Source organism: Dermochelys coriacea, chromosome 15 (genome assembly GCF_009764565.3).
Source record: "Dermochelys coriacea isolate rDerCor1 chromosome 15, rDerCor1.pri.v4, whole genome shotgun sequence".
Classification (NCBI taxonomy): Eukaryota; Metazoa; Chordata; order Testudines; family Dermochelyidae; genus Dermochelys; species Dermochelys coriacea.
This window is the reverse complement of record NC_050082.1, coordinates 25,268,357-25,292,965: the sequence shown is the minus strand read 5'-3', so window position 1 is coordinate 25,292,965 and position 24,609 is coordinate 25,268,357. Positions and strand designations below refer to the sequence as shown.

At 41.5% G+C, this 24,609-nt stretch overlaps 2 protein-coding genes across 4 annotated transcripts; one reads left to right on the top strand and one right to left on the bottom strand.

The window, feature by feature from the left end:
* Positions 1 to 406: 406 nt before the first annotated feature.
* Positions 407 to 10,874, bottom strand: GPN3 (GPN-loop GTPase 3). 3 transcript variants are annotated; one of them, XM_038373230.2, is made up of 8 exons: positions 10,852 to 10,874; positions 8,275 to 8,383; positions 7,449 to 7,616; positions 6,984 to 7,108; positions 5,420 to 5,535; positions 4,455 to 4,551; positions 3,449 to 3,577; positions 407 to 2,410 (listed from the first exon to the last, which is right to left on the bottom strand). In XM_038373230.2, exons 2-8 carry the CDS (start codon positions 8,363 to 8,365, stop codon positions 2,348 to 2,350), a joined length of 789 nt encoding a protein of 262 aa, XP_038229158.1. In that variant the 5' UTR covers positions 8,366 to 8,383; positions 10,852 to 10,874; the 3' UTR covers positions 407 to 2,347. The 3 variants fall into 3 exon arrangements, with proteins under 3 accessions (XP_038229158.1, XP_038229156.1, XP_038229157.1); XM_038373228.2 differs by lacking the exon at positions 10,852 to 10,874 and adding an exon at positions 8,871 to 9,181; XM_038373229.2 differs by lacking the exon at positions 10,852 to 10,874 and adding an exon at positions 8,604 to 8,749.
* Positions 10,875 to 11,121: 247 nt separating this feature from the next.
* Positions 11,122 to 22,116, top strand: DENR (density regulated re-initiation and release factor). Its single transcript, XM_038373233.2, has 8 exons — positions 11,122 to 11,301; positions 13,386 to 13,500; positions 15,979 to 15,998; positions 16,805 to 16,889; positions 17,990 to 18,073; positions 19,226 to 19,342; positions 20,901 to 21,040; positions 21,826 to 22,116. The coding sequence occupies exons 2-8, from the start codon at positions 13,395 to 13,397 to the stop codon at positions 21,868 to 21,870; spliced, it is 597 nt and encodes a 198-aa protein (XP_038229161.1). The 5' UTR covers positions 11,122 to 11,301; positions 13,386 to 13,394; the 3' UTR covers positions 21,871 to 22,116.
* Positions 22,117 to 24,609: the final 2,493 nt, after the last annotated feature.

Genomic DNA, 24,609 nt, shown 5'->3' with positions numbered 1-24,609 from the left:
CACACAAAGCCAAATCCTGCAACTCTTATTCAAGCAGTTCTCCCACCAAAGTCCATGAGAGTTTTGCCTCTAAAGACTGATTTGATCCTTAGTGCATTGAAATAAGATTATAAAAGGAGCAATATATAATGAGCATGCTCTGGTAACACGTCACTGGTTGACAATAGCGGTACAAGGGAAAGCATATGTATTTTAAAAGAAAACCAGCAATTACTCTACTCCTCCTCCTCAACTGAATTTTTAAGAATATGGGTGAAACCCTGTCTCTGTTGAAGTCAATAGCACAACTCCCAGTGACTTCAATAGGGTTAGGATTTCACTCATTCTTCCTTTTTCAATTGTTCTTTTACAGTTGCCACACATCCAATTCTCATTAATTCATCTGTAGTTAGCTTGTCTGCTTTTATTTATTTATAATCCAATGAGTCAAATATGTGAGCACAGGTATTTTACCACCACTGTGCTTACTGATGAAATGCCTATGTTTATGTAAACCACACAACGGAGTGATATGAAACGTTTATCAACATGAGTTTAGGGTGGCTGCATTATTCACGAGTGATAGTGTCACAAATGAGTTTTGCAAATCATTCCAAACAAGTGTCAAACCTTTATACCACACCGTATGACTGGTCATTCTGTATATGGCACATGTTGTACAACTCTTCAAGGTTTGCAGGGAGAGAAAAAAAATGACCTTAAAATCATGTCATTGTACTTTCAGGTCCAATATTTCACGATGAATCGCAAACAGGTAGAAGTGATGTTGTGTCCCATTGTAAAGAGTTTGTTAGCTCCAATAGTGTAAAGCTTACTATCTGTGATAGGTTCAAAATCCAGTATCTCCAAGCTATGACTTTTCTGCCGCTAAGGGACGCGTTTGCACGTGCTACATCCCAAACCAGTGTAATTAATTTTGGAGGAAAAAGTTATCTCACTGTGTTTGTTTTGTTGGTTTTAAAGTGACAGCTCTTTGAAGCTGCTCAACAATTTGGAATGCTAGAAATAGTCCCTGGGAAGACAGATTAGCGGGCAGAATACAGATGAGGGAAGGATGAACTCTGTCACATGAATATCACTACCATTCTGTCTAGTGTGCATATACGACCGTGGAGCAGTCACGTGACTGTCACATTTTTACACTCTTCGTCAAACGGTGTCAGATCTAAACAACCTAAGAGTGCCCCTTTAAAATATACCATGCAAGTGTTCTCATCTGAAGGTTATGCTAAAATGAGGCGAAAACTGCTAAAACCAACAAATCTTCCACCTAGAAATCCCAAGGAAGTTAGAAGGATAAACAAGGGAATTGTTGGTTTTCCTATATATACAATTTATTAAACATTGTGATAGTCAAGGAATGAAATATAAACATCTGAAAAAGTATTTTTTCATATTTAAATATTGTACAGGGTACTACAGCAATAGCCACAGTTTCCTTCAAAGAACAGCTTTTCACACCTTTCTGAACAGTTGTGTAAATCTGAAGTATTAAGTCAACACTTAAAAGTCAGATTTCTCTTTCAGAGAACTTGCCATTGGCTAAGGATTTCAAAACATCTCTTAGAGGATAGATGAACACTGCCAGATTGCATAGGTCTATGATGTAGGTTATTTAAAATGAAATTAAATAATTGGTGAGCAGATTAACAAAAACCTAATGGACCAAATTCATACGTGGTATAACCAGGTACAATTGCATTGACTTCAAGAGAGCTACATCAATTTATAACCGGCATGAATTTGATGATTGATATATCAATCACAACATTTTCATGAGGTTTACAAAAACATGTTATTGGGGGCATTTAAACATTTTTCTGCAGTGCTGGGAACCAAAACCCAACATCACTAAATTAATACACAACTAACCAGAAAGTGAAAACGACCGCTCCACCTTTAGTTGTCTAAGATGAATGAAATACAAAATATGAACCAACAGCGTAAATGGTACATAAACTAGATTTTTTAAAAACAACTTTCTCCCTACTAATAAGCTACTAGTAACAGGGAAAGAAAAAAAATTTTGATTTTTATTTTGACAGTGCCCCTCTACAACCACCAGATTTTTCAACCAATCTGGCACTTAAAGAAGAAATGCAATTATCTGCATGGAATTTAACTTATTGTGATTGTGGCTAAGTATTTTATATACAATAATGACAATTATTTCTTAAAGTAATAATGTGGAAATGCCTGACTGGCTTCCTCTATCCATTTATTCACATTTTAGTTTTGATATTTAAAAACAAAACAAAAACACACACAAATATTCAGAGAAGGATTCCTTAATTAGGCATATTTTACAACCAGGCTATTTTCTCTCATCTTTTGGTATATACACTCTTTACTCATCCACTTGGTCTTGAAAATATTCATCTAAGGTAGCAGGTTTATAGTCTTCATTTTCCTGCCACAAAATAAAAGAAGTAAATATTGGTTCAATTTTTTTCTATGGTTACATCTATTCTATGGCATTTTTATTAGAACAGGAATCACAACATTCCTTAAAACAGGTAACAAGGAATACCAAGAAGCAATCTGGTTTCTGCAGTCCTCTTAGATACTATAGATCCAAGGATTAGAGTGTAACAAATCTGAATCCAGGCATACTGTATATTTCGTTACAGTGTGTATGATAACACGCATTGTTATATGTTCTCTGTGTATATAAAATCTCCCCACTGTATTTTCCATTGCATGCATCCGATGAAGTGAGCTGTAGCTCACGAAAGCTTATGCTCAGATAAATTTGTTAGTCTGTAAGTTGCCAAAAGTACTCCTTTTCTTTTTGCGAATATAGTCTAACACGGCTGCTACTCTGAAACCTGTATATTTAAAGAGTACTGAACAACTGAATTTCAAAATGGAATAAGAAGGGAAGATATTTATTTCTTCAGGATTCATAAATAGTAATAAAACTAAGTATGGCTTTGATCTGAGTTTAATGGATCTGTCTCATTAGAGTCTATATTTTAGATATTATTCTATAGCTCAAACAAAAAGTATGGGCTTGATGTAGAAATTGTTGGGTGGGCTCCTTTGGCCAGTGTCATGCAAGAAGTCAAACTAGAAGATCCCAAGGGTCCCTTCCGGCTTTAAAATCTAGGATTCCATTAAATTTGAAACCTAGTTTGATGAATAATGCAGCCCACAGAATGCATTTTTCAAACTTGCAGAACTATGTCAAGAGAGCTTTTCCGTACCCATCCATTTTCATTACAGAGGTTAAATGTCACAGTTAATTCATAAACTAAACTCTGCCCTGCTCAGTGCTGAAAATGCTGGCCAACTCCTCTTCTGCTCTACAAATCCTTCTCGGCAATGTCAGTGCCCATATTTCAAAGTAACACCAACCCTCTTAAACTCAAAGAATTACATTTAATTGGTTGGGTTTTTTTTTTTTTTTTAAAAAAACTTTACATTTTAAAAGACAAAAGTGCTTTACCTTTGGTTCTTTAAATTCTAGATCTTCCCCGTACTGAATGGCAAAGTCTATGTGCTGCAGCACAATATTTATGCTTTCTTCATCAGAGTGATCATAAGGTAAAAATCGAACCATGCTGTAGTCATCAATCTGCAGGAAGGTTTTTCAAAAGTATGACTCTTAGAGGATGTGATAAATAAATAAAAAGAACACCCAATACTTCAAACAACAAGCATTAATCCACACAAACGCTAACAAGACAGGGACGCTAACAGATCAGTTGCTTTACCGATGGGGAAAGCAAGATAAAAGGCCACATAGTAAACCAGTGATAGAGTCAAGATTAGATATCTGGAGCTTCTGGCTGCCTATCCTCAGTTCAATCCACTACACTGTTTACACATCAGGATCACTTAGATGTTATCTTGACTATATGCCTAACTTATGAGAGAGTCCGAGTTTCAGCCTAGCATCCAGTAACGGTGTGAGACTAGGCTTAAAAACTCCAGTTTGTCAGCATTTACACTCAAAAGTCTGAGAATTCTCTATGTCAGTGGTCTCCAATGTGGGGTCCCCAGACCTTTCAGGGTTCACCATGCATTATTCGGGGGTCAGTCCCTAAAGCTAAAGCTGGAATGCACCAAAATAGCATTCTGTCACTCTTGCAGCATGGAGGATGCCATTTTGTTCTCAAAATAGCATCCTCTGCACAGTGTAACCTCCCATGCAGTGTGTGAGAGAGGTCACGCTGGCAGGAGTGTTCCAGGAGCACTGAAAACGGAAGGGGTTGAGGACATTTAGCGTTGGATGCTAAAGATGGGAAAAAGTTTGGGAACCACTGCTCTAGTTCCCAGCAATACTAGTAAATCAGTTGTATCAAAACATCATTTCTGAGAAAGATATAATTATAAAAATAAGCATGTTCAGAAAAATTAACCCTGATACAGTAATATTTGTAAATCATAAAGGATTGAATTTCAAGAAGTATATTGCACCAGTTAGGATAAAACACCAGCATATCACTTACCAATCCACATATAGCTTTAGTCAGTTTCTTAAACATTGTGCTTTTTAGTATATTTGCAGAATCTTCGATCACAGAATACATATCAGGATCTAAATACCTGAAAAAAGTATTTGTTAACATTAGAAAAACATCTGTCAAGACTTCGAATAATGCATGGTACCTTCAAATCATTGCCACCATTGCTTCTGGTTTTGTACTTTTAATTAATTAATTAATTTTAGATGGGAACACATTTGCAGACGCTATTTTAAAAATAGAGTTTTCTTACATGAATAAATATCATGGTTTACAAGATTATGATTTCTAGTACCAAACTCACTAAAGTTTTAATTTTCTACTTATAGGTTAGATGAATATTTAAGTATTAGGGGGTAGTCGTGTTAGTCTGTATCCATAAAAACAACGAGGAACCTGGTGGCACCTTAAAGACTAGCAGATTTATTTGGGCATAAGCTTTTGTGAGTAAAAAACCCACTTCTTCAGATGCAACAGATTTATTTGGGCTAAAGAAGTGGGTTTTTTACCCACGAAAGCTCTATGAACATTTTTAGAGAGACTATGGGAGAAATGTAGCTCTTGGTATTTGCATATAAAGAAAAGGGACTATGTTTTCATTGCTATAAACAGTTACAATATGATGAAGCAGGAGGACCTCTAATTTAGGATTTGAACTACATAGGCAAAATCCTCTGTAAATGGATTCAGAAGGATCTTACAGTTCTCCAAGACAATTCTCTATCCATGTGTATATACACATAGATGCAGATCATCCAACAAAGTTAGCTGCAAATTATCAGAGACTACATGGTAAATGTCTCAACAATTTAACAACTCCATCTGGCTTCCGCTCCCCACAAGCTGTCCCCAGAGATTCCATTTTCACTTTGGGAGGACATGAGATTGAATTTGTCCTGAATCTTGCCTCATGGTGTCAAAACACAGAACACATATTTTTCAAAACTTACTTTTCAATTTCCGTTTTAGCTTTCTTGCTCAACAAATCCATTTTGGTCATGATGTTGATCTGTGGAATCTCTAACGATATCATTGCACTGAGGGCTGCCAAGACACCGGAAATAAACTGACAAAATAAGAAAAGTGACTAAATTATATACAGACATACAAATATAGAGCAATAACTTAAGAGTTTTTAAAAGGTACCTAGTAAACACTGCAGTAAATATACTGCTGCTGCATTGCAACAATGCACTAAACTTCATGACACAAGGAAGCAAGTAGTGATGCTGCCCTCATAGAGCTTTGGTGTCGCAACAAAACCGTAACCACCCCACCTTCCCCAGGTCTAGAATCTTTGAAATTGTTAATAAATGATGAGCGCAGGTGCATGCTCTAAATGTTATTTTTAAAAGGGCAAGCTCCTTTGTAAAGCACTTTAATACCTTATATCTGAAGATCTTACAAGTGCAGAATGTAAGTAATATCCTAAGGACTAGAAAAAAAATATAGCAGACACCTTCTAGCCTGGATAAAATGACCCTTACTCTTCTAAGCCCCACATATAAAGTGACTATACTATGCTCTCTCTTTTCCTTCCCTAGGATAGATAATTCTGTGCGTTTCCTCTTTTTCTACACCCATTAGCCCTCTTTTCCTGCTTTGTATTCTTAGCCTCCTTCCCTATACTTTGGATACATCTACACTATAAGCTAGGGATGTGATTCCCCTGCTCACATACACATGCTCACCCTAGTTCTCATCAAGCTAGCATGACTATGAACAGAGGCACAGTTGAACAGTGCCAAGTCTAAACCCACCTAAAATTGGTGAGTATGCACTCAGCATGGCTCACCATGTCTCCGCTGCTGCTACCTGTGCTATTGAGTTTACACTGCTATTTATACTTGCGTTAACTTGGTGAGAGCTAGCGCAAGTACATGTACGAGCAGGGGAATCACATCCTTAGCTTGTAGCATAGAGATAGCCAGTGTCTCCATTCCCCCCCTTCTGTACTATACTTTTCTAACTTACCCAATCAGTCTTTTCCACCCAACCCTATGCATCTCCACACAGCTCACCCCTACACCCTCATTTACAGGAACTGGATATTTTACCGGAGAGGCAAAACTAGCTACATAGATATGAAACATAGGAGATACTTGTTTGTCCAAGAACATTGCCAAGTCAGAAGCCAACCCACTCCTGGAGGGGCAGGGGTTCGATTCCTATCTCAGTGTGTCCCTGAACCTTACTTCCAGAGCCTCATTTTTCCAAGTGCCAATTTTCCTCAGTTTACAGGTTAAGTAAGTGACAGTGTCACACTGCAAGCAATATGAGATCTGGGAAAAAAGACCCAGAATGCCTGACTCCCACTTCCCTCCCTCCCGCCCACCCCCCCTCTAACCATTAGGCCATAAATAATATTCAGGTTTACAGAAATGTAACAATGGAGAGTTCCAGATAGGTGAAAAACATTATGATTCCTTTTGAATATAGTTATTCACTTCCCCAGATTAATTGTTCTTCTATAAATTATAAACTTCATTGTTACAATCGATTTAAAACTGATACCTTAAAAGATTCCACCATAAACTGAGAATCAACAAGAAAAACTCCACAGACACGGAATTCCCACTGCTGCAGCTGCTCCACCAGCTGTTTCATCACTGGTAAATGAGTATAGAGTTCAATCTGACCTAGGACACATCCATAATTAATACGTAGGAATGTAAAGCTAATGCAGAGACAGTGCCAGTACATTAGTTCATAATCATATATCATTATAGCAGATAGACATGGGATATTGCTATTAAAATTAGTGAAATCTAGCACAGAATGTGTGATCTTTCTTTGTAGATAATTCTATTTGATCTTGGATAGATTTATATAAAAATAATAAGTGACTTTTTAGCACTGAACAACACAACAGTACAAAAAAGACTTTATCTGCAAATTACCATTACAAGCAAAAATCATCTAAGAGTTACACATCAGATAAGAAAAAATGAGGACACCAGAGTACAGACGTTTGTTTACCTGGGCAATCAAAGAGTATATAGTCATCCTCCACATGGCCAAGACAATCCTCAAGCCAGTCAAAGTTATTGGCAAAGTATTCCATGCAAAATACTAAACCACCATTGGGACCAAACCTTAAGGAGTCATCTTCCATAACATCATCCACTTCAATTAATTCTCGAATGTCTACAATAAAAGATGCATGTTGTGTGTGTTTGTTTTTTCAACACTGGGTACATAAGTTCCAGAGGTAAATTCCTACAACAAAGGTAATTCTCAAAACAAACATGACCAACTAAATTTGTTTCAGGTGCTATACCAGCTCCCCCATCCCCACAAGCCTTTTCGCAATTTTTGTGATTTTACAGTCACAAATTCTTCCTTTTAAACAAAAAAGTGTTTTTCTTTTCCCTTTTGCCATGTGAAAAACTCCTCAAACAAACAAGAGAAACTCACTGAATATACAGGGGAAACAGTAAAGCTGACCATTTCTAAGAAGTTTGTTAAATACTGCTGCAGATTCAGGAAGAGTATTTTTGTAGGTCCTAATAATATGGTCTGCAAATGCCTAAAATATGTATATATTGCTTCTTGACTTAGATTAAAAAAAAAACCCAAAAAACAGATTTAGAATCTGGAGAATGCTGTCAATAAAACCAGAACAGCGTTGATATCAAGACAGGTTAAATTTAGGCAACTAAATCTGAAAGTATCTTATTAAAAGGTAAGAAAACTCAATCTTCAAGCCTAATTTATCCTGAGTAAGAAGTGTTATATTCTTTACCTGTTTTCAGCAGTTCTGACAGCAGGGGAAATTAAGAAAGTGATCCCAAGCACAACTCACCGGCCATCAGAGGATAATTGAAGAATTCTGCTGCAGGGTCTAGGTTAACAACTTGCACAGAGCGGTTTATGGCTGCACAATGCTGGACCATGGTGGAACAGTAAGTGCTCTGCAATTTAAATAGAAACCTTATTACACAGCTGAAAGTACCTAAAAGGTGTGGCAATTTTACATCTGAAAGGAGAGGCAACTGTCTAGCAGTCAAAGCAAGGGTCTGGGAATCAGAACTCCCAGGTTCCACTCCCAACTCTGCCTGACTTGCTGCGTATGTTGGAAAGTTACTGCCCCTCTATGCCTCAGTTTTCCTGGCTGTGAAATGGGGATAATACCTCCGCTGTATAGCGCCTTCCAATCCTCAGAAGAAAGGAGCGATGCAAGTGCAATGCAAAGAGTTGTTTGTAGGTTACTTCAAAGGATTATTTTATCTGAAGAGCCGCCACCGCTTTACATCATTTCAAATTGCAACAATCTCCAACAATGGCACATAGCAACTTCCACTTCAGTTACCCCAATTACCCCAACCCCGTTACCCCCACACTTCCCAGTTACACCCCCAAATACCCCACCGGTACCAGGCAGGGAGGGGCCGGTCTCACCTTCCCACTGCCCGCCGGACCCATGACCAGCTGAGCGAAGCGAGGCATGGCTACCTGCTCCGTTCCCCGAGCCCAGCGCAACGCAGAGACAGCGCCAGAGCGGCAGGAATTGGCTGCTCCGCGATCCCGTAGCGTGGCGGACACACGCTAGACACACACACGCAGTTCCTAGTATACGGAGACTCGCAGGGCTCAAGCTTCCTGCAGAGGCTGAATCGCGCTGCTCAGCCCAGTTCGCCCCTGCGAAGGAGCCCGAGGCCCGCTGAACTGATACCTTTGCTGGCAGAGGGGGATAGTTTGGTGACGTGCCTGGAAGGTGAAATAGCCAAGGCCCTTTATGGCTGTTGTCAGAGCCAGCCTTAGCCTCTGAGATCCTGGGTCCCTGGCTTGTGCTCAGCCCAGTGAATCACAGGTTTGTTCAGCAAATGCCAGTGTAAACTGACTGCACAGCACTGTATGCGAGACTGTACATCCCCCTGACTGGGAGTCACTGAACATCTGGAGCCCAGGGCCACGGGGATAGAGAGGAGGCGATTTTGCCAGATTCCTCCTATCAATACATCACTAAGTGGTTCCAGTAACTGTGTTATACTGGGGGGATTTGAATGTAGAGAATGGGCCAAATCCCATGGGCTGAGACTCATTGGCGTCAGCAGGACTGCTCACAGGAGTTAGGCGAGCAGGATTTGGCTCAGTGTTTTGCCTTGCTTTGATGAGTTTCCGATACATCCTTTGGACAGCTCTCCATACATGTCTTCTATATACACACTTGGGACCCAATCCCACAAGGCTTTACTCATCTAAGTAGTTCATACAATGAGGCAAATTGCCTGGATAAGGAATATTAATGTGAATAAAGATTTACAAGATCAGGCCCCCTAAAATAGACACCTTGATTAGGAAGATCCTTATAGCCTCCTTTGTTCCCATTGACAATTCTGCTGGGAGCTGGGTCTGCCATCTGCCATCCTCCCTTTTAGCTCACATGCACACTGCTACTGGAGGGAGCTCACTGAACAATCTAGCACACCAAGCAAGCTTATCTCTGCCCCTTATCCACACCCCACCCCACAACATGCTGTACATCTCTCCTATAAAAGAGAATCAGAGATATACCTTAGTACAGGGGTCTGGTGACCCAGCTGAAGAAAACTGTTGATGCCCATGACCCAACAGAGCTGATGCTGAGGGGCTTGGGGTGTGGGAAGGGCTCTGGGCTGAGGCAGGGGGTTGGGGTGCAGGAAGGGGTCAGGGCTCTGGGCTGGGGGTGCAGGCTGTGGGGCTGGGGCCAGGGATGAGGGCTTTGGGGTGCAGGAGGAAACTCATGGTTTGGGGTGGTCTCAGGATTGGGGTGCAGGGCTGGGGCACAGGCTTACCTGCGGTAGCTCCCAATCAGTGGCGCAGCGGGGGTGCTAAGGCAGATTTCTGCCTGTCCTGGCACCATGGACCACGCTGTGCCCTGGAAGTGGCCAGCAGGTCTAGCTCCTAGGTGGAGGTACGCAAGCGGCTCTGCGCAGCTCTTGCCTGCAGGCACTGCCCCCCCCCCAGCTCCAGAGCTGGTGCTTGGGCAGGGGCAGTGCGCTGATTCCAGTGACAGCCCCCCGACCTAGGAATGGGACCTGCTACTGGTTGCTTCTGGGATGCAGTGTGGTATCAGAACAGGTAAGGACTAGCCTGGCCTTAGCTGGGCCGCACTGCAGAGGGGACTTTTAACGGCTTTGGGAAAGTCACTTCACCAGTCCCTGCCTCCTTCTGTAAAATGAGGATGACGATACTTTACCTGCTTTGTAAAGTGTATTGAGACCTGTGGACAAAAAGTGCCAGAGAGGAGTTTTTGTGTATTGTTTACTTTGGCAACACTCTGGTTGACTTTTAAAAGTCTGAGTGGGTCAGACTGTAGTTATCCACACTCACAAGGGAACAGGAGGGTGCAGAGATCACAGATACGCTGATCCTGTAGGGTACTAGATCCCACTCTTACCCAAGGTGGCGGGCACAGCACACATCCCTTCTCCCGCCTTGCGGTGCCAATAGACGCAGCGCTGAGAGAAGCGCCCCCAGCTGACTCCCTCTGGTATCAACAACTGTCTCCCCTCCAGGTGCCGAACCTAAAGAATGCACCTTAGCTTCCTAGCACCAGCCCCACCCAAGTTCACTCTACGGAGGCCCTAGTGGTTCAGTACCTTCCCATGGCGAGCGTCTCACCCCCACCTCGTCCCCTCCAAAAACCAGGCTCCGCCCTTCCTTAACGTCACACAGAGCGAAGCTTGGCGGCGCCTCTCCCTCGAGCTCTCGCGACACGGCGGCGGCGCCGCGGACGTTCTCGCGGTGCTGGTCGGGAAGCTGCATGTGCTGGTCGGGTCGGAGGCAGCAGCAGGAGGAGGAGGAGCCGCCCCCTCCCCCCGAGACTGCGGTGTGAGGGGCCAACCGGGTAATGAGCCCTGCGAGGCGCGGGCCCTTCCCCCAGCCTGCACCGCCCCCCTCCCCTCCCCTCCCCTCCCCCCCCGCCCCGCCCCGCCCCGCCCGATATTCGGCACCCCTCCCCGTCACACACCCCTCACCCCCCCGGCACCCCTCAGTCCCTCTGACCCCTCCCCGTCACACACCCCTCACCCCCCCGACCTCTCCCCGTCCGGCACCCCTCACTCCCTCTGACCCCTCCCCGTCAGACACGCCTCCCGGCACCCCTCACCCCCCCCAGCACCCTTCCCCGTCAGACACCCCTCACCCCCCCGGCACCCCTCACTCCCTCTGACCACTCACCGTGAGACACCCTTCCTGGCACCCTTCACCACCCCCAGCACCCCTCCCCGTCAGACACCCCTCACTCCCTCTTACCCTTCCCCGTCAGACACCCCTCACCCCCCCCCGGCACCCTTCCCCGTCAGACCCCCCTCGCTCCCTCTGACACCCTTCACCCCCCCGGCACCCCTTGCTCCCTCTGACCCCTCTCTGTCAGACACCCCTCCCGGCACTCCTAACCCCCCCAGCACCCTTCCCCATCAGACACCCCTCTGATCCCCTCCCGGCACCCCTCACTCCCTCTGACTTCTCCCCGTCTGACCCCCCCCCTCACTCTGCTGGCACCCCTCCCCATCAGACACCCCTCATCCCCCTGGTACCCCTCACTCCCTCTGACCCCCCTGCACCCCTCCCCTCCCGACACCCTTCACTTCCTCTGACCCCTCCCCTCCCGGCACTCCTCCCTTCCCCTGGCACCCCTCACTCTCTCTGATCCCCCTGCCCCCAGAATCCATCCCAGTCAGATACCTCACCCCCTCAGTACCCCCTCACCCCTCCTGGCACCCCTCACTCCCTCTGACCCCTCCCAGGACCCCTCCCCACCAGCACTCCTCCGCTTCAGACACCCCTCCTAGCGCCCCTGCCCTTCAGACACCCCTCGCTCCCTCTAACACCCCCCCAGCACCCCCTCCCCACCCTGACTCTCACCCCTCTGGCATTCCTCCGCACCCTGACTTCATGTGAGCCCCCCAGCACCACTCCCCTTCAGACGCCTCTGATCACCCCCCTGCACCTTTGCCCCTTCAGATGCTCCTCACCCCCTAGCCCCTTCCCACCCTGGTTCTAACACCCCCTCCTCCTCCCAGCACTCCCCCCTGACTCCATCTCCACCCCCCCCCCCCCCCATTCATCTGATCTCATCCTGCCTCTGCCCTGTCAGTACCTGACCCTCTGTACTCGCATCGTGATCTCTCTGATCCTCCCTCTACTGGCACTCCTCTGCCCCCCAACTTGATTTGATCCCCCCAAGTATGGCTCATCCTGTCTGCTTAGGATGACCAGATAGCAAGTGTGAAAAATTGGGATAGGGTAGGGGGTAATAGGTGCCTATATAAAACAAATCCCCGAATATTGGAACTGTCCCTGTAAAATCAGGATATCTGGTCACCCTATGACTGCTCCATCCTCCCTGGCATGTTCCACATTTCCACCAAAGTGCCCAGGCCCCGCACTGTTTTCCACTGCCCCTCTGACCCATATGCCCTCAATTCCTGGATGCTTCGTTTCCTACAAGCACCCCGACATTTGTCCCAATCCCTCTAATGCTGACTATAACCACTCCATCTCTTGATGTACCTACAGTCCCCTCAGCGCACCCACCATTCATCTCGACTGTCACAGCACAACACCCCACATCTCACTTCACCCCACCCCAGTCTGCATGTTTCACTTCCGCACCCCTCCTTTATGTGCTGTGTATCTATGCCCCTCCTTATATTTCATTCTCTGTGCACCCACAACCTCATGACACCGTGTCCCCATATGGTTCTGTTGTTTCTTGTCCCACTCTTCTGTTGTTTCTTGTCCCACCCCATTCCACTCTTCCCAGTTGCTCCCTCCCCCATCCTTGTAGCTACATGAGCTTTAATCTCTGATCCTCTGCAGTCCTCTAAAATGGGCACATTAGGGAAGATGACTTGCTCTTCATCCTCCTATATTTCAGCAATTTAAAACAAAAACATAACTCCACATTCTTTCTCTTGTGGCCTGCAGGCTTGTGAGATGGCAACGGATATTGCTGAGTCCACAGTCCCTGACTACAAAGGAGACCCAAGGAGCAACGCCAGGTCAGATGCAGACTATCCCCTCCGGGTCCTCTACTGTGGAGGCAAGTGCTGAGGAGGCACTTACATATGATGCCTCTGGTGCTGTACAAATGATGTTAGTTCAGTGCAGGTGATGATAGAGAGATCCACTTCCAGTCATAAGTCTCAGCTTGCAGAACTGGGGGAAGGGTCTGCTTTTTGCACTGTGCAGTCTCCTCTCTGTAATGCTTCATGCTACAGATATCTGTGTGTTTACTCTTAACCTAGCATTGGTATTCAAAGTACTGTCACCTGGTCTTTACTGAGAGCATTTGTGACAGTACTTTGAATTTGTGGTGGGTTAAACAGGACTTCTCAATTGGCATGTCTGTTTATGGCTTCCTATACAAGAAGAAGAAGTTGCTCTCTTAAATTAATGGGCATCACACTTGGATTGTATATGCTTCTGGGCTGAGACCCTTTCTGTACAGAGTAAAGTGCCTATCGCAAAGCAGCTCTGATCCTGACTGGGGCATCTAGGTATTACTGTAATACTAGTAATAAAGCTAGAACTAAGGGAAGGAAATTCTCTGTACAGTTGGGTCTGCCTGCCTTATCCACTGTTGCATTAGACCAGAATCAAATATTATGGCCAGATTTAAAAAGGGACTGAATAATTTTGAGTTTGTTTTTATATATATAAACTCATCTTAATTAATTAGTCTCTTACTCCACCTTTTCATGTTTTCTGTGTGTGTGTGTGTGTATACACACACGCACAAAACATGAAAAGGTGGAGTAAGAGACTAATTAATTAAGATGAGCTATAATATATACTTCTTGCTATATGTTCCATTCTATGCATCCGATGAAGTGGGCTTTAGCCCACGAAAGCTTATGCTCAAATAAATTTGTTAGTCTCTAAGGTGCCACAAGTACTTCTGTTCTTTTTGCAGATACAGACTAACACGGCTGCTACTCTCTCTCTCAAAAAAAAATTTTAAAAAAATCACCTAATTGGCTAGGTGTATTATGGGGTTCTACCCTTCTCCTTGGATATTGGCTTCTCTTTGGGGCAGCAAAATTAAATAGATGATCCAGTAATCTCCTGTGGCAAATATCATCTGCCTCAAGGAGAAGTGGTGTCTCCCTATTTTGCCTGAAAGATCTGGGCACCCTCTGCTCGCTCTTCTCCCTGGCCATAGAGATTACTCTCATGCTGAGCCTTGATTCTAATGCACAGTGTCTGAACAAATGACTAGTAAGAGAAAACTGAAACTCCGCTTGACCTCAATAAAATAAACATCATATTTGTGGCAAGGGCTTGGTGGCTATTTCACTGGTCTTTCATCCTCTGGATCCTGGGTTTAAAAGATGATTTAGTTCTGTAGCACTATAGATGTGTTTATGACTTGACAAGAAAAAGCCCTGTTGAGGTGTTTCCATTTCAAGTAAATCTAAATGATGTCTAAATCTTGACTTTGTTCACAAATCAAAATGTGTTGGACTTCTTAGTTTTCACTCATCTTGGAGTACCTCACAGAATCACTTCCTAGCTTGGCACAGCTCAGGAGGACCAGGATTGCAATACTAGTGTTGCTTCATGCTAAAGTGGCATTCTTATTGCTAAGCAAGTGAGAAGATTCAAAGTTGTGGTCACTCTGTGCACTCTTGAGTTAAGGAAGTTTTCTTGTCCTCAGGTGCAAACTTCCTGGCTTTTATCATTTTATGTTACAGCCTCATAATATAGCTATAGGATTTTATATGTAAAGTATCAAAAGAATTAAAGGCTATTAAAAATTGTAGTTGATACCAACTGTTCGACTGCAGTAGCTCCAAGAGATCCAACTTCACAATTCTTGATTCTGTATTATACAGACACCAATGTTGTTAAGAGTGCATATGAAGAAACTGCATGGTGTGTATTCTTGAAAGCTGTGTATTATGATGGGCTCGAGGGGCAAACACCCACTGGATCACTTTGTCCATTCCTCTTGCTAGGGCAGGTTTGGCCTCTACAATGCATTGTGGTCTACCTTTCCTGAAGTTTGAATTTAGGGCCTTCAGGCTGAGACAAATGCATTGCCTTAGTGTAAAAGAGATGCAGAATTGTAGAATATAGATTGTATATTCACAGTGGCATCTTCATTTTATTTGTGCGTGTCCAGTACTAGGACTATAGGTAGGCAGCATGATGCAGTAGTAAAGAAAGGTAATCACTAGAATGTAATGGATAGGGAAAAACAATAGTGAGAATATTTTAGAGAGTTAAGACAGGGTATACTTTCTCTTGTTTTTAGGATGTGATTTAGTAGATATATTTAGCAGAGAGGTACAATGTTTTGGTACTTTTTCAGAACTCAGGGCTGGGTGCTGAGTTGCTAACAGAGCAATGTGGTTAGTAGATATCAACTTAATGGCATAAAGAAAAGGAGTACTTGTGGCACCTTAGAGACTAAAAAGTCACCCAAAGATTAAAATGACAAAGATTGTTCTTGACATGAAATATTAATGGGTGGAGAATTAAATTTCTTAATAATCTCCTTCTTTTCCTTCCCCAGTCTGTTCATTGCCAACAGAGGTGAGTTCATTTCACATTTGGATTTATTCTCCCCTCCCCCAACCTGGTCCTCCATGTACCAACTATGGGGATTTTTGCTGCCCTTCTCCACTTGCTATATTTCAAAAAAAGTTCTATGCTGCAGCAACTATCTGGCTGAAGAAGAATGTGCAGAGCTCCCTTGGAACCAGTCAGTGTTGATCTAGGAGACACGATTGAGCTATACAGGAGGACTTTGTCCATTTACTACCCAAGAGGTTGGAGGAGTCTTCATAGTTTGTTTTGCCCAGCCCCTGTTGGTCTGAGGAATTGAACACGTCTCCTGTAAGGTGGTGCAGAGCACAGTCGCTAATCAATTAGTCTGATCACAGAATATCAGGGTCGGAAGGGACCTCAGGAGGTCATCTAGTCCAACCCCCTGCTCCAAGCAGGACCAATTCCCAATTTTTGCCCCAGGTCCTTAAATGGCCCCCTCAAGGATTGAACTCACAATCCTGGGTTTAGCAGGCCAATGCTCAAACCACTGAGCTATCCCTCCCCCCATGATCCTGTTATTTGCTTCTGCTTTTTTCCCTGCACCCCATCCAAACTTCTCCACAAATCCTGCTTATACACCAGCTCCATTTCACTCCACGATCCAGACCTAAAATTTTACTGCCAGTTAACAAATGAAATTAACTGAAGTGCATGTCCCCAAGCAAAATGAAGAAATGGCTTGCATTTTATCTTGCTGCTAATTTGCCTGTTAATCAGATTCTCACTGTGTATTAGTGGTATATTTTGTAATTTCTCAGATAACAATTTATATGTGTCCTTTTCCCCCCAAGTACTGTGAATACATGCCTGATGTGGCTAAATGCAGACAATGGTTAGAGAAGAATTTTCCAAATGAATTTGCAAAACTTACTGTAGGTAAGAATCTTTCTGTATTTTTTCAATTGATCAGGGCTTGTGACCTATAGACAGAGGGTTGCATGTGTAAACAAAACCCTACATCCTGTGAGAATTATATATTATGGTACACTGCTGAAATTGAACATTCTACTTCTGTCCATTCTCTGATCCATGTTTCAGAGTAGCAGCCGTGTTAGTCTGTATTTGCAAAAAGAAAAGGAGTACTTGTGGCACCTTAGAGACTAACAAATTTATTAGAGCATAAGCTTTCGTGAGCTACAGCTCACTCCATCGGATGCATCCGATGAAGTGAGCTGTAGCTCACGAAAGCTTATGCTCTAATAAATTTGTTAGTCTCTAAGGTGCCACAAGTACTCCTTTTCTCTCTGATCCATGTAATTGTACTGTAATAATTTTTACCACTCTACTATTCATCTCCCTTCTCTGGTCGTGTCAAGTCTAAAATTTAGATTAAGCTGCCTAAGGGAGATGGTATGATGTTTTACAGCTTCTGTGAAGGCCTTGTATACTTTTGGGTGCTGTAAAATAATAGCTTGACAACATGTGAGAATATGCTATATTCTGTCAAATAATGTTTAACATGACATATGCAGCTTCCTCCCAGGGCTACACAGAAATTTCCTATTGTACCCAGTCATCTGTTCAGTTAAGATTGCATCTAGAATTGCTATTAACTTGACTGGTGAGTTAGTTCAATGTTAAACTACCCATAGGTGGAAAAGTAATAAATGCTATCTATTGGGATTCTAAACAGGAAGTATTACTGGTGAAAATAAATGTTTAGAGTACAAGTGCATATTTGGAACACTAATGACAATGTTGATACTAATCTCTCTCCTGAAAACTATTATATGGAGAGGCTACTTTGGAAAAATGAATGTAGCCCGAGGCTAAGGTTTCTTAATGTTTGATGTCTTATTTGTGCAAATATGGTGATATAATGCCATGCACATAACAAATGTCTGCAGATGGGATACTGCATTGATAGATTAAAGTAACATCTTACTAAGCCTGAGAATCACCTTGCAGATGCAATATGTCAGACATGTGGGAGTCCTACTTATTAAACTTTTATTTATTTTTTTTTATGTAATAAGAAAATTCACCAAAACAGGAGACTGGATTTGGAGAAGGTCAAGGAACAGCAGGAGAAGAGGAGGAGAAGAAAAAGCAAAAGAGAGGCAAGGTCTAAATAGTTGATTGTGGTATTTAATCTAGCCCATAAACTTAGAACCTGTCTTACATATGCAGTTTGTGGAATCTTTGTCTACTTTGGGATCCTTTTTCAACCAGTTGAAATGCACTCTAGCACAACTTCTCAACCTCTTGGGTCATTTTATAAAACTAATTTATTAGCTGTTGAGGTAATGGCGCACAAAACAAATCCTGTACATGAAAATTCCTGCAAATTGGTGCAGATATATGGTGCACAGTGCCGAGAATGTCAGGCAGCCTGGCAAAAGAGTCAAGGTAGTAATGATACCAAATGCATATAAAAGATGCAAATTGTATTTCCTGGTCATTCAGATCATTGCTATGTCATCCAAAGTGCTCAGTCAACCCTGGGGCTCCCTTGTGCTGGGTGCTGTACAAAGATGTACATGGTTGACGGTTTCTGGCCCAAATAACTTGGTCTAAAGGCTCCATGTGACTGCATGAGATAAAAGGGCTTCAGTAAAGCTGAAAAACCAGGAAAATTTGTAGACATGTATTAGACTGCAGGGTTGACTAAATCCAGTGTGAGTACTATGATAGTGAAAATGTTACCTGCTTATAACTCTATCAAAGGTTTGCTGTAAATGCTGCATTTTAATACAGGAATTAACTCTCTCTGATTGGCTAGGGGGGTGGGTGTGTGTGTGTAGTACACAAAACTATTTTAACACTGAGTACTGAAGTCCGGTTTCCCGCATCTGTAATGTTTTAACCCTTCTCAGACTTAATGTCCTTTGGTAATACTGTCATAAGTAGGAATAAGAAATAAAAATTAATGTTTCACCCTTAGCTGACTGTGTATTAATGGTTCTTGTAATACTGTACCTTTATGGCATGATTAAGACAACTGTGAGATATGTTATAGCTACAACAACACTGCAATGTTGTAGCTATATTGATAATATAACATATTATGCAACATAAATTATAATAAACATTACATAAGTGTTGTATGGGAATGTATAGGTTTACAAATGGAGGTAAGGGTGACAGCAACTTTTTCAAAATTACTAAGTGAAATTTTTTTTGCATATTTCAGGTTCTTATTTTTCTGAAGTGCAAGCGCAGTATATGAAATGATTACTTAGATACTGATTTAATTTTGTCCTGTCTCAAAGGTGGAAGGGGTCAGATAAAACAGAAAAAGAAAACTGTACCACAGAAAGTTACAATAGCTAAAATTCCGAGAGCAAAGAAGAAATATGTCACAAGAGTGTGTGGCCTTGCAACTTTTGGTGAGTTTGCCAAGTGAACATTTCATTATTCTAACTGCATTTGCTTTTGACCATTGAGTTATATTAACTCAATATTTTTGTTGGTTCATATTAGCAGGAAAAATTTCAGCAACAAACTTCTTTCGACACGTTTCGGAATGGTAGCCGTGTTAGTCTGTATCAGCAAAAACAACAAGGAGTCCTTGTGGCACCTTAGAGACTAACACATTTATTTGGGCATAAGCTTTCGTGGGCTAGAACCCACTTCATCAGATGCATGGAGTAGAAAATACAGTAGCAGGTATATTTATACATAGTACATGAAAAGATGGGAGTTGCCTTATCAGGTGCGGGGTCAGTCTAATGAGACAATTCAGTTAACAGTAGAATACCAAGGGAGGAAAAATCACTTTTGTAGTGGTTATGAGGGTGGCCCATTTCAAACAGTTGACAAGAAGGTATAAGTAACAGTAGGGGGAAATTAGTGTGGTAAAATTAGGTTTTGTAATGACTTATTCACTCCCAGTCTTTATTCAGGCCTAATTTGATGGTGTCCAGTTTGCAAATTAATTCCACTTCTGCAGTTCACGTTGGTGAACTGAACTTTGACTTTGTCCTCATGCACAATTATTTCAGATTTGGGGACAATTTATACCTTCAAGTCAGCGGGACTGCTATGGTAGCCCACAAAAACTTATGCCCAAATAAATTTGTTAAACTTCTTTTGAGGCACTACTCTTGATTTCACTCTACTGTCCTGCTATTTCTGTGCTCCTGTCTCTGCTTTTCCAGACCTTTCTCTCCTTAAAAATCAACTTCAAGCAATCTTTTATTTTTTCTTTATCAATAATTCCCTCTATGCCCTGACATGGCCACTACCTGTCTTGTCTAACAGACTGTAAATTTATCAAGTGCCATATACATTTATGATATATAAATGATTTTAATTGGTGTAAGGAACTACCAAATCTTATATCCTTTATCTGGTCATAACCAAGGTCCAGTTTCAAATTCTTGGCTTTAATATAATACTCTTGCACTGAGAGTATATAATGTAAATTTCCCTGAGGTCACAGTTAAACTTTTGTGTGTGAATTATTTGAATTGCATATGTGTATTAGAGGAAACCCAAATTTCAGGAAAACAGTATTAAGCGTCAAAAAGGGAGCATTTTTAATAGTTTCTGCTGCAGAAGTCATTTACTTAAAATGAAGGTTACTCATCTCTAGCCAGAGTTATTTGAGATGGGCTCTGCACAGTCCCTCTTTTGGGATGCCCCAACTATGAAGCATTGCTTCATCCCAAGAGTGGGAACTTGTAGCGACCACTCAGAGAAGAAATATAAGAGAAAATGTCCTCTGAAAAGTTATGCCAAATTCAGAGAATAAATGGTCCTGAAATGTTACACACTTATGGATCTGCTTTAAGTAGAAACCTTGGCACAACCTTAACTATGATGAAACTAGTTGCTACTGATATCTTCCTAATTAAATCCAGGTTTAAATTTTGTGTATTTAAGCTAGAGAAGACATTATGATACTGACTGTCTTAATTCTATAAATTTCTTCTATGTAAACAGAAATTGATCTGAAAGAAGCACAAAGGTTTTTTGCTCAGAAATTCTCTTGCGGTGCCTCAGTAACAGGAGAAGATGAAATCATAATTCAGGGGGACTTTACAGATGACATTATTGATGTAATCCAGGAGAAGTGGCCTGAGGTAAATGTGACTTATTTTTATCACATCATAGTCATAAAATTACTAGTTAGTTCATGAGGCTGTAGCCCATGCTCTTCTGATATGATTCTGAAAATTGTTTTTCATTTTCATCCTGGCTACAGGTAAAAATGTAAGATACCAAACTAAGAGGGCCAGTGGTCTACCTTGATATGTCCACTCCTAAACAGTACCTAATCCTTCATAAGAACCTGACACCCAAATATCCGTTTATCTTCCAAAAAACTACATAATTATCTGCTGCTAGGTGCTTGGATACTACAGTGATAAAGGCCACAAATAGCTGGATAGATATAAACATCTCCATGATTTCTCCCACACTGTTCCTTGTATGTGGAATGTTTCCCCAACAGATCAAGTTCCTTCTCAACCATATGTCTGTTGCTACCTATAAGAAGTTAGTTAATGTTTTAAGTAGTTGGACTGAAATTCAGATGGTACAGAAGTGGTTTGAGTTCTATTGATGTAATTATAACCAGACATTTTTATTGTCTTGTATCTGTCTCTCTCTCTCTCTCCTGCCCTTGTATATTGACCATTTGTTGGTGCCTATTATGCAGTGGATTCCGTGACTGGCCTCGTTGATTTCAGTGGGGCTCTATATGGACCCAGAGATCCATTCATGTAAAATTCATCACAGGGTGAGAGCCTTAGATGGGAAGCTCATCAGAGAGTGACTCTTTCTATAAAGAACCTAGCACAGCAGGGCATAGTGAGGAATGCACACTTTTTTTTTCCCCACTTAAAGTAATATCTGTTTGTTGTAGGTGGATGATGACAGCATTGAAGATCTTGGAGAAGTGAAGAAGTGATTTTGAAAGACTGCCTTTATTTAAATACCTGGTTATAGTTGAAAGAGCCAAAGCGAGGCTTCTAAATGCATTTACTCTGCAGTAAACTGTAGGGTGTCCTTACCCATGGCATTATCACCATTCTATATAGGCTGCTTGGTTTGTTTTTGTTGTGACTTTTGCCAAAGTTCAACTGGGGGTTCTATCATGCTCATGCATGAAGGTAGGGATTTAATTAAATAAAGTTATTGTTCCTCACTTACCGAGGTTATTGTCTCTTTACAGCTGTTTTTATTTTTGTAACAGAATTTAAAGAGTTAAGACCTGATTCAGTAAAAATTAGGGCTGTCAAGCGATTACAAAAATTAATCGCGATTAATCGCACTGTTAAACAATAATAGAATATCATGTATTTAAATATTTTTGGATGTTCTCTACATTTTCAAATATATTGATTTCAATTACAACACAGAATACAAAGAATACAGTGCTCACTTTGTATTTATTTTTTATTACAAATACTTGCACTGTAAAAAAAAAAGAAATAGTATTTTTCAGTTCACCTAATACAAGTACTGTAGTGCAGTCTATCATGAAAGTTGAACTTACATATGTAGAATTATGTACAAAAACCCTGCATTCAAAAATATTTACAACTTTAGAGGCTACAAGTCCAATCAGTCCTATTTCTTGTTCAGCCAATCACTCAGACAGACAAACAAACGAGTTTGTTTACATTTGCAGGAGGTAATGCTGCCTGCTTCTTGTTCACAATGTCAACTGAAAGTGAGAACAGGTGTTCTTATGACACTGTTGTAACTGTAATTGTGAGATATTTACATGCCAGATGTGCTAAAGAGTCATATGTCCCTTCATACTTCAACCACCATTCTAGAGGACATGCATCCATGCTGATGACGGGTTCTGCTTGATAACAATCCAAAGGAGAGCAGACCAACGCACGTTCATTTTCATCATCTGAGTCAAATGCCACCAGCAGAAGGTTGATTTTCCTTTTTGGTGGTTTTGGGGTCTGTAGTTTCTGCATTGGAGTGTTGCTCTTTTTAGACTTCTGAAAGCATGCTCCACAACTCCTCCCTCTCAGATTTTGGAAGGCACGTCAGATTCTTAAACCTTGGGTCAAGAGCTGTAGCTACTTTGGAAATCTCACATTGGTACCTTTGTGTTTTGTCAAATCTGCAGCAAAAGAGTTCTTAAAATGAACATGTGCTAAGTCGTCATCTGAGACTACAATAACATGAAATATATGGCAAAATGCAGATAAAATAGAGCTGGAGACATACAATTCTCCCCCATGGAGTTCAGTCACAAAATTAACGCATTATTTTTTTAACAAGTGTCATCAGCATGGAAGCATGTCCTCTGGATTGGTGGTTGAAGCATGAAGGGGTATATGACACTCTAGTGCATGTGGCACGTAAATATCTTGTGACGCCGGTTACATAAGTCCCATGTGAACGCCTGTTTTCACTTTCTGTAAATTGTAAATAAGAAGTGGGCAGCATTACCTCCTGTAAATGTAGACAAACAAGTTAGTCTTCATGATTGGCTGAACAAGAAGTAGGACTGAGTGGACTTGTAGGCTCAAGTTTTGCACTGTTTTGTTTTTTGAGTGCAGTTATGTAACAAAAAATCTACATTTGTAAATTGCACTTTCACGATAAGAGATTGAACTACAGTACTTGTATGAGGTAAACTGAAAAATACTGTTACCATTTTTTACAGTGCAAATATTTGTAATAGAAAATAAGTAAACTGAGTACACTCTGTATTCTGTGTTGTAATTGAAATATTGGAAAATGTAGAAAAAGTTCCAAAAATATTTAATAAATTTCAATTGGTATTCTATTGTTTAATAGTGTGATTAATCGGGATTAATTTTTTTTTGAGTTAATCGTGAGTTAACTGCAATTAATTTACAGCCTAGTAAAAATGTGTTCTCACATGACCCTTCCCCCTCCCCCCCCTTTAGATGATCCAAGTGGAAATCAAAGTTTGATGCATTTACACTGGTGTAACTCCTAACTTTAGTGGAGTTATTTAAATTGGTGTAAATTAAAAGTGAGATCAGAAATGGGCCTCAAGTTCCCAAGATCTTTTAATAGTTTCATATTAAAAGGGTTGATAGAGCAAGGAGCACTGAAAGAATGTAGGACAAGCACTTTGCAACAAATTTTGTAAGATAAGATTTGCATGACTCCTACCAGTTTCATGCTAGATTGGCTCATAGGGTTAGTTCACTTAATACTTATGAGTCTGGAATAAACAGTATCTGCAAATCTGACTTCTGGTTTGCTGCTAGAATAAAACTGATAGAGTTCAAACCAGGACTATATGCTTAAAGATAAATGTTTGCTGAATTTAAATACAGTGCTAATTAAGAAACTGAATATAAGGAAAAAGTATTGTGAATAAATGTATCAACCTGGCTGAACAACACACCCTAGCTCTTCTTTCAGCTTTATACTATGTAACTAGTTCTGTGTCAATCATGTAATAATTCCTCTTTTATCTTTAGAAAGACTTAAACTGATTTCTTAGTAGTATTAGCATGTAGCTGGCTTGAGATAAATTCAAATTGTGGTTAAACCAAACCACCTCTAGGCCTAGGGGCTAAATTTCTTCAATGTAGGCTTATGTTGATGTTGAAAGATATTGCTTCATCTGATAGTAGCCACACTTTTGTGACAAATAACTAAGTAACTTCATACCAAAGACTTTTCCTGCTAACTGTTTTAG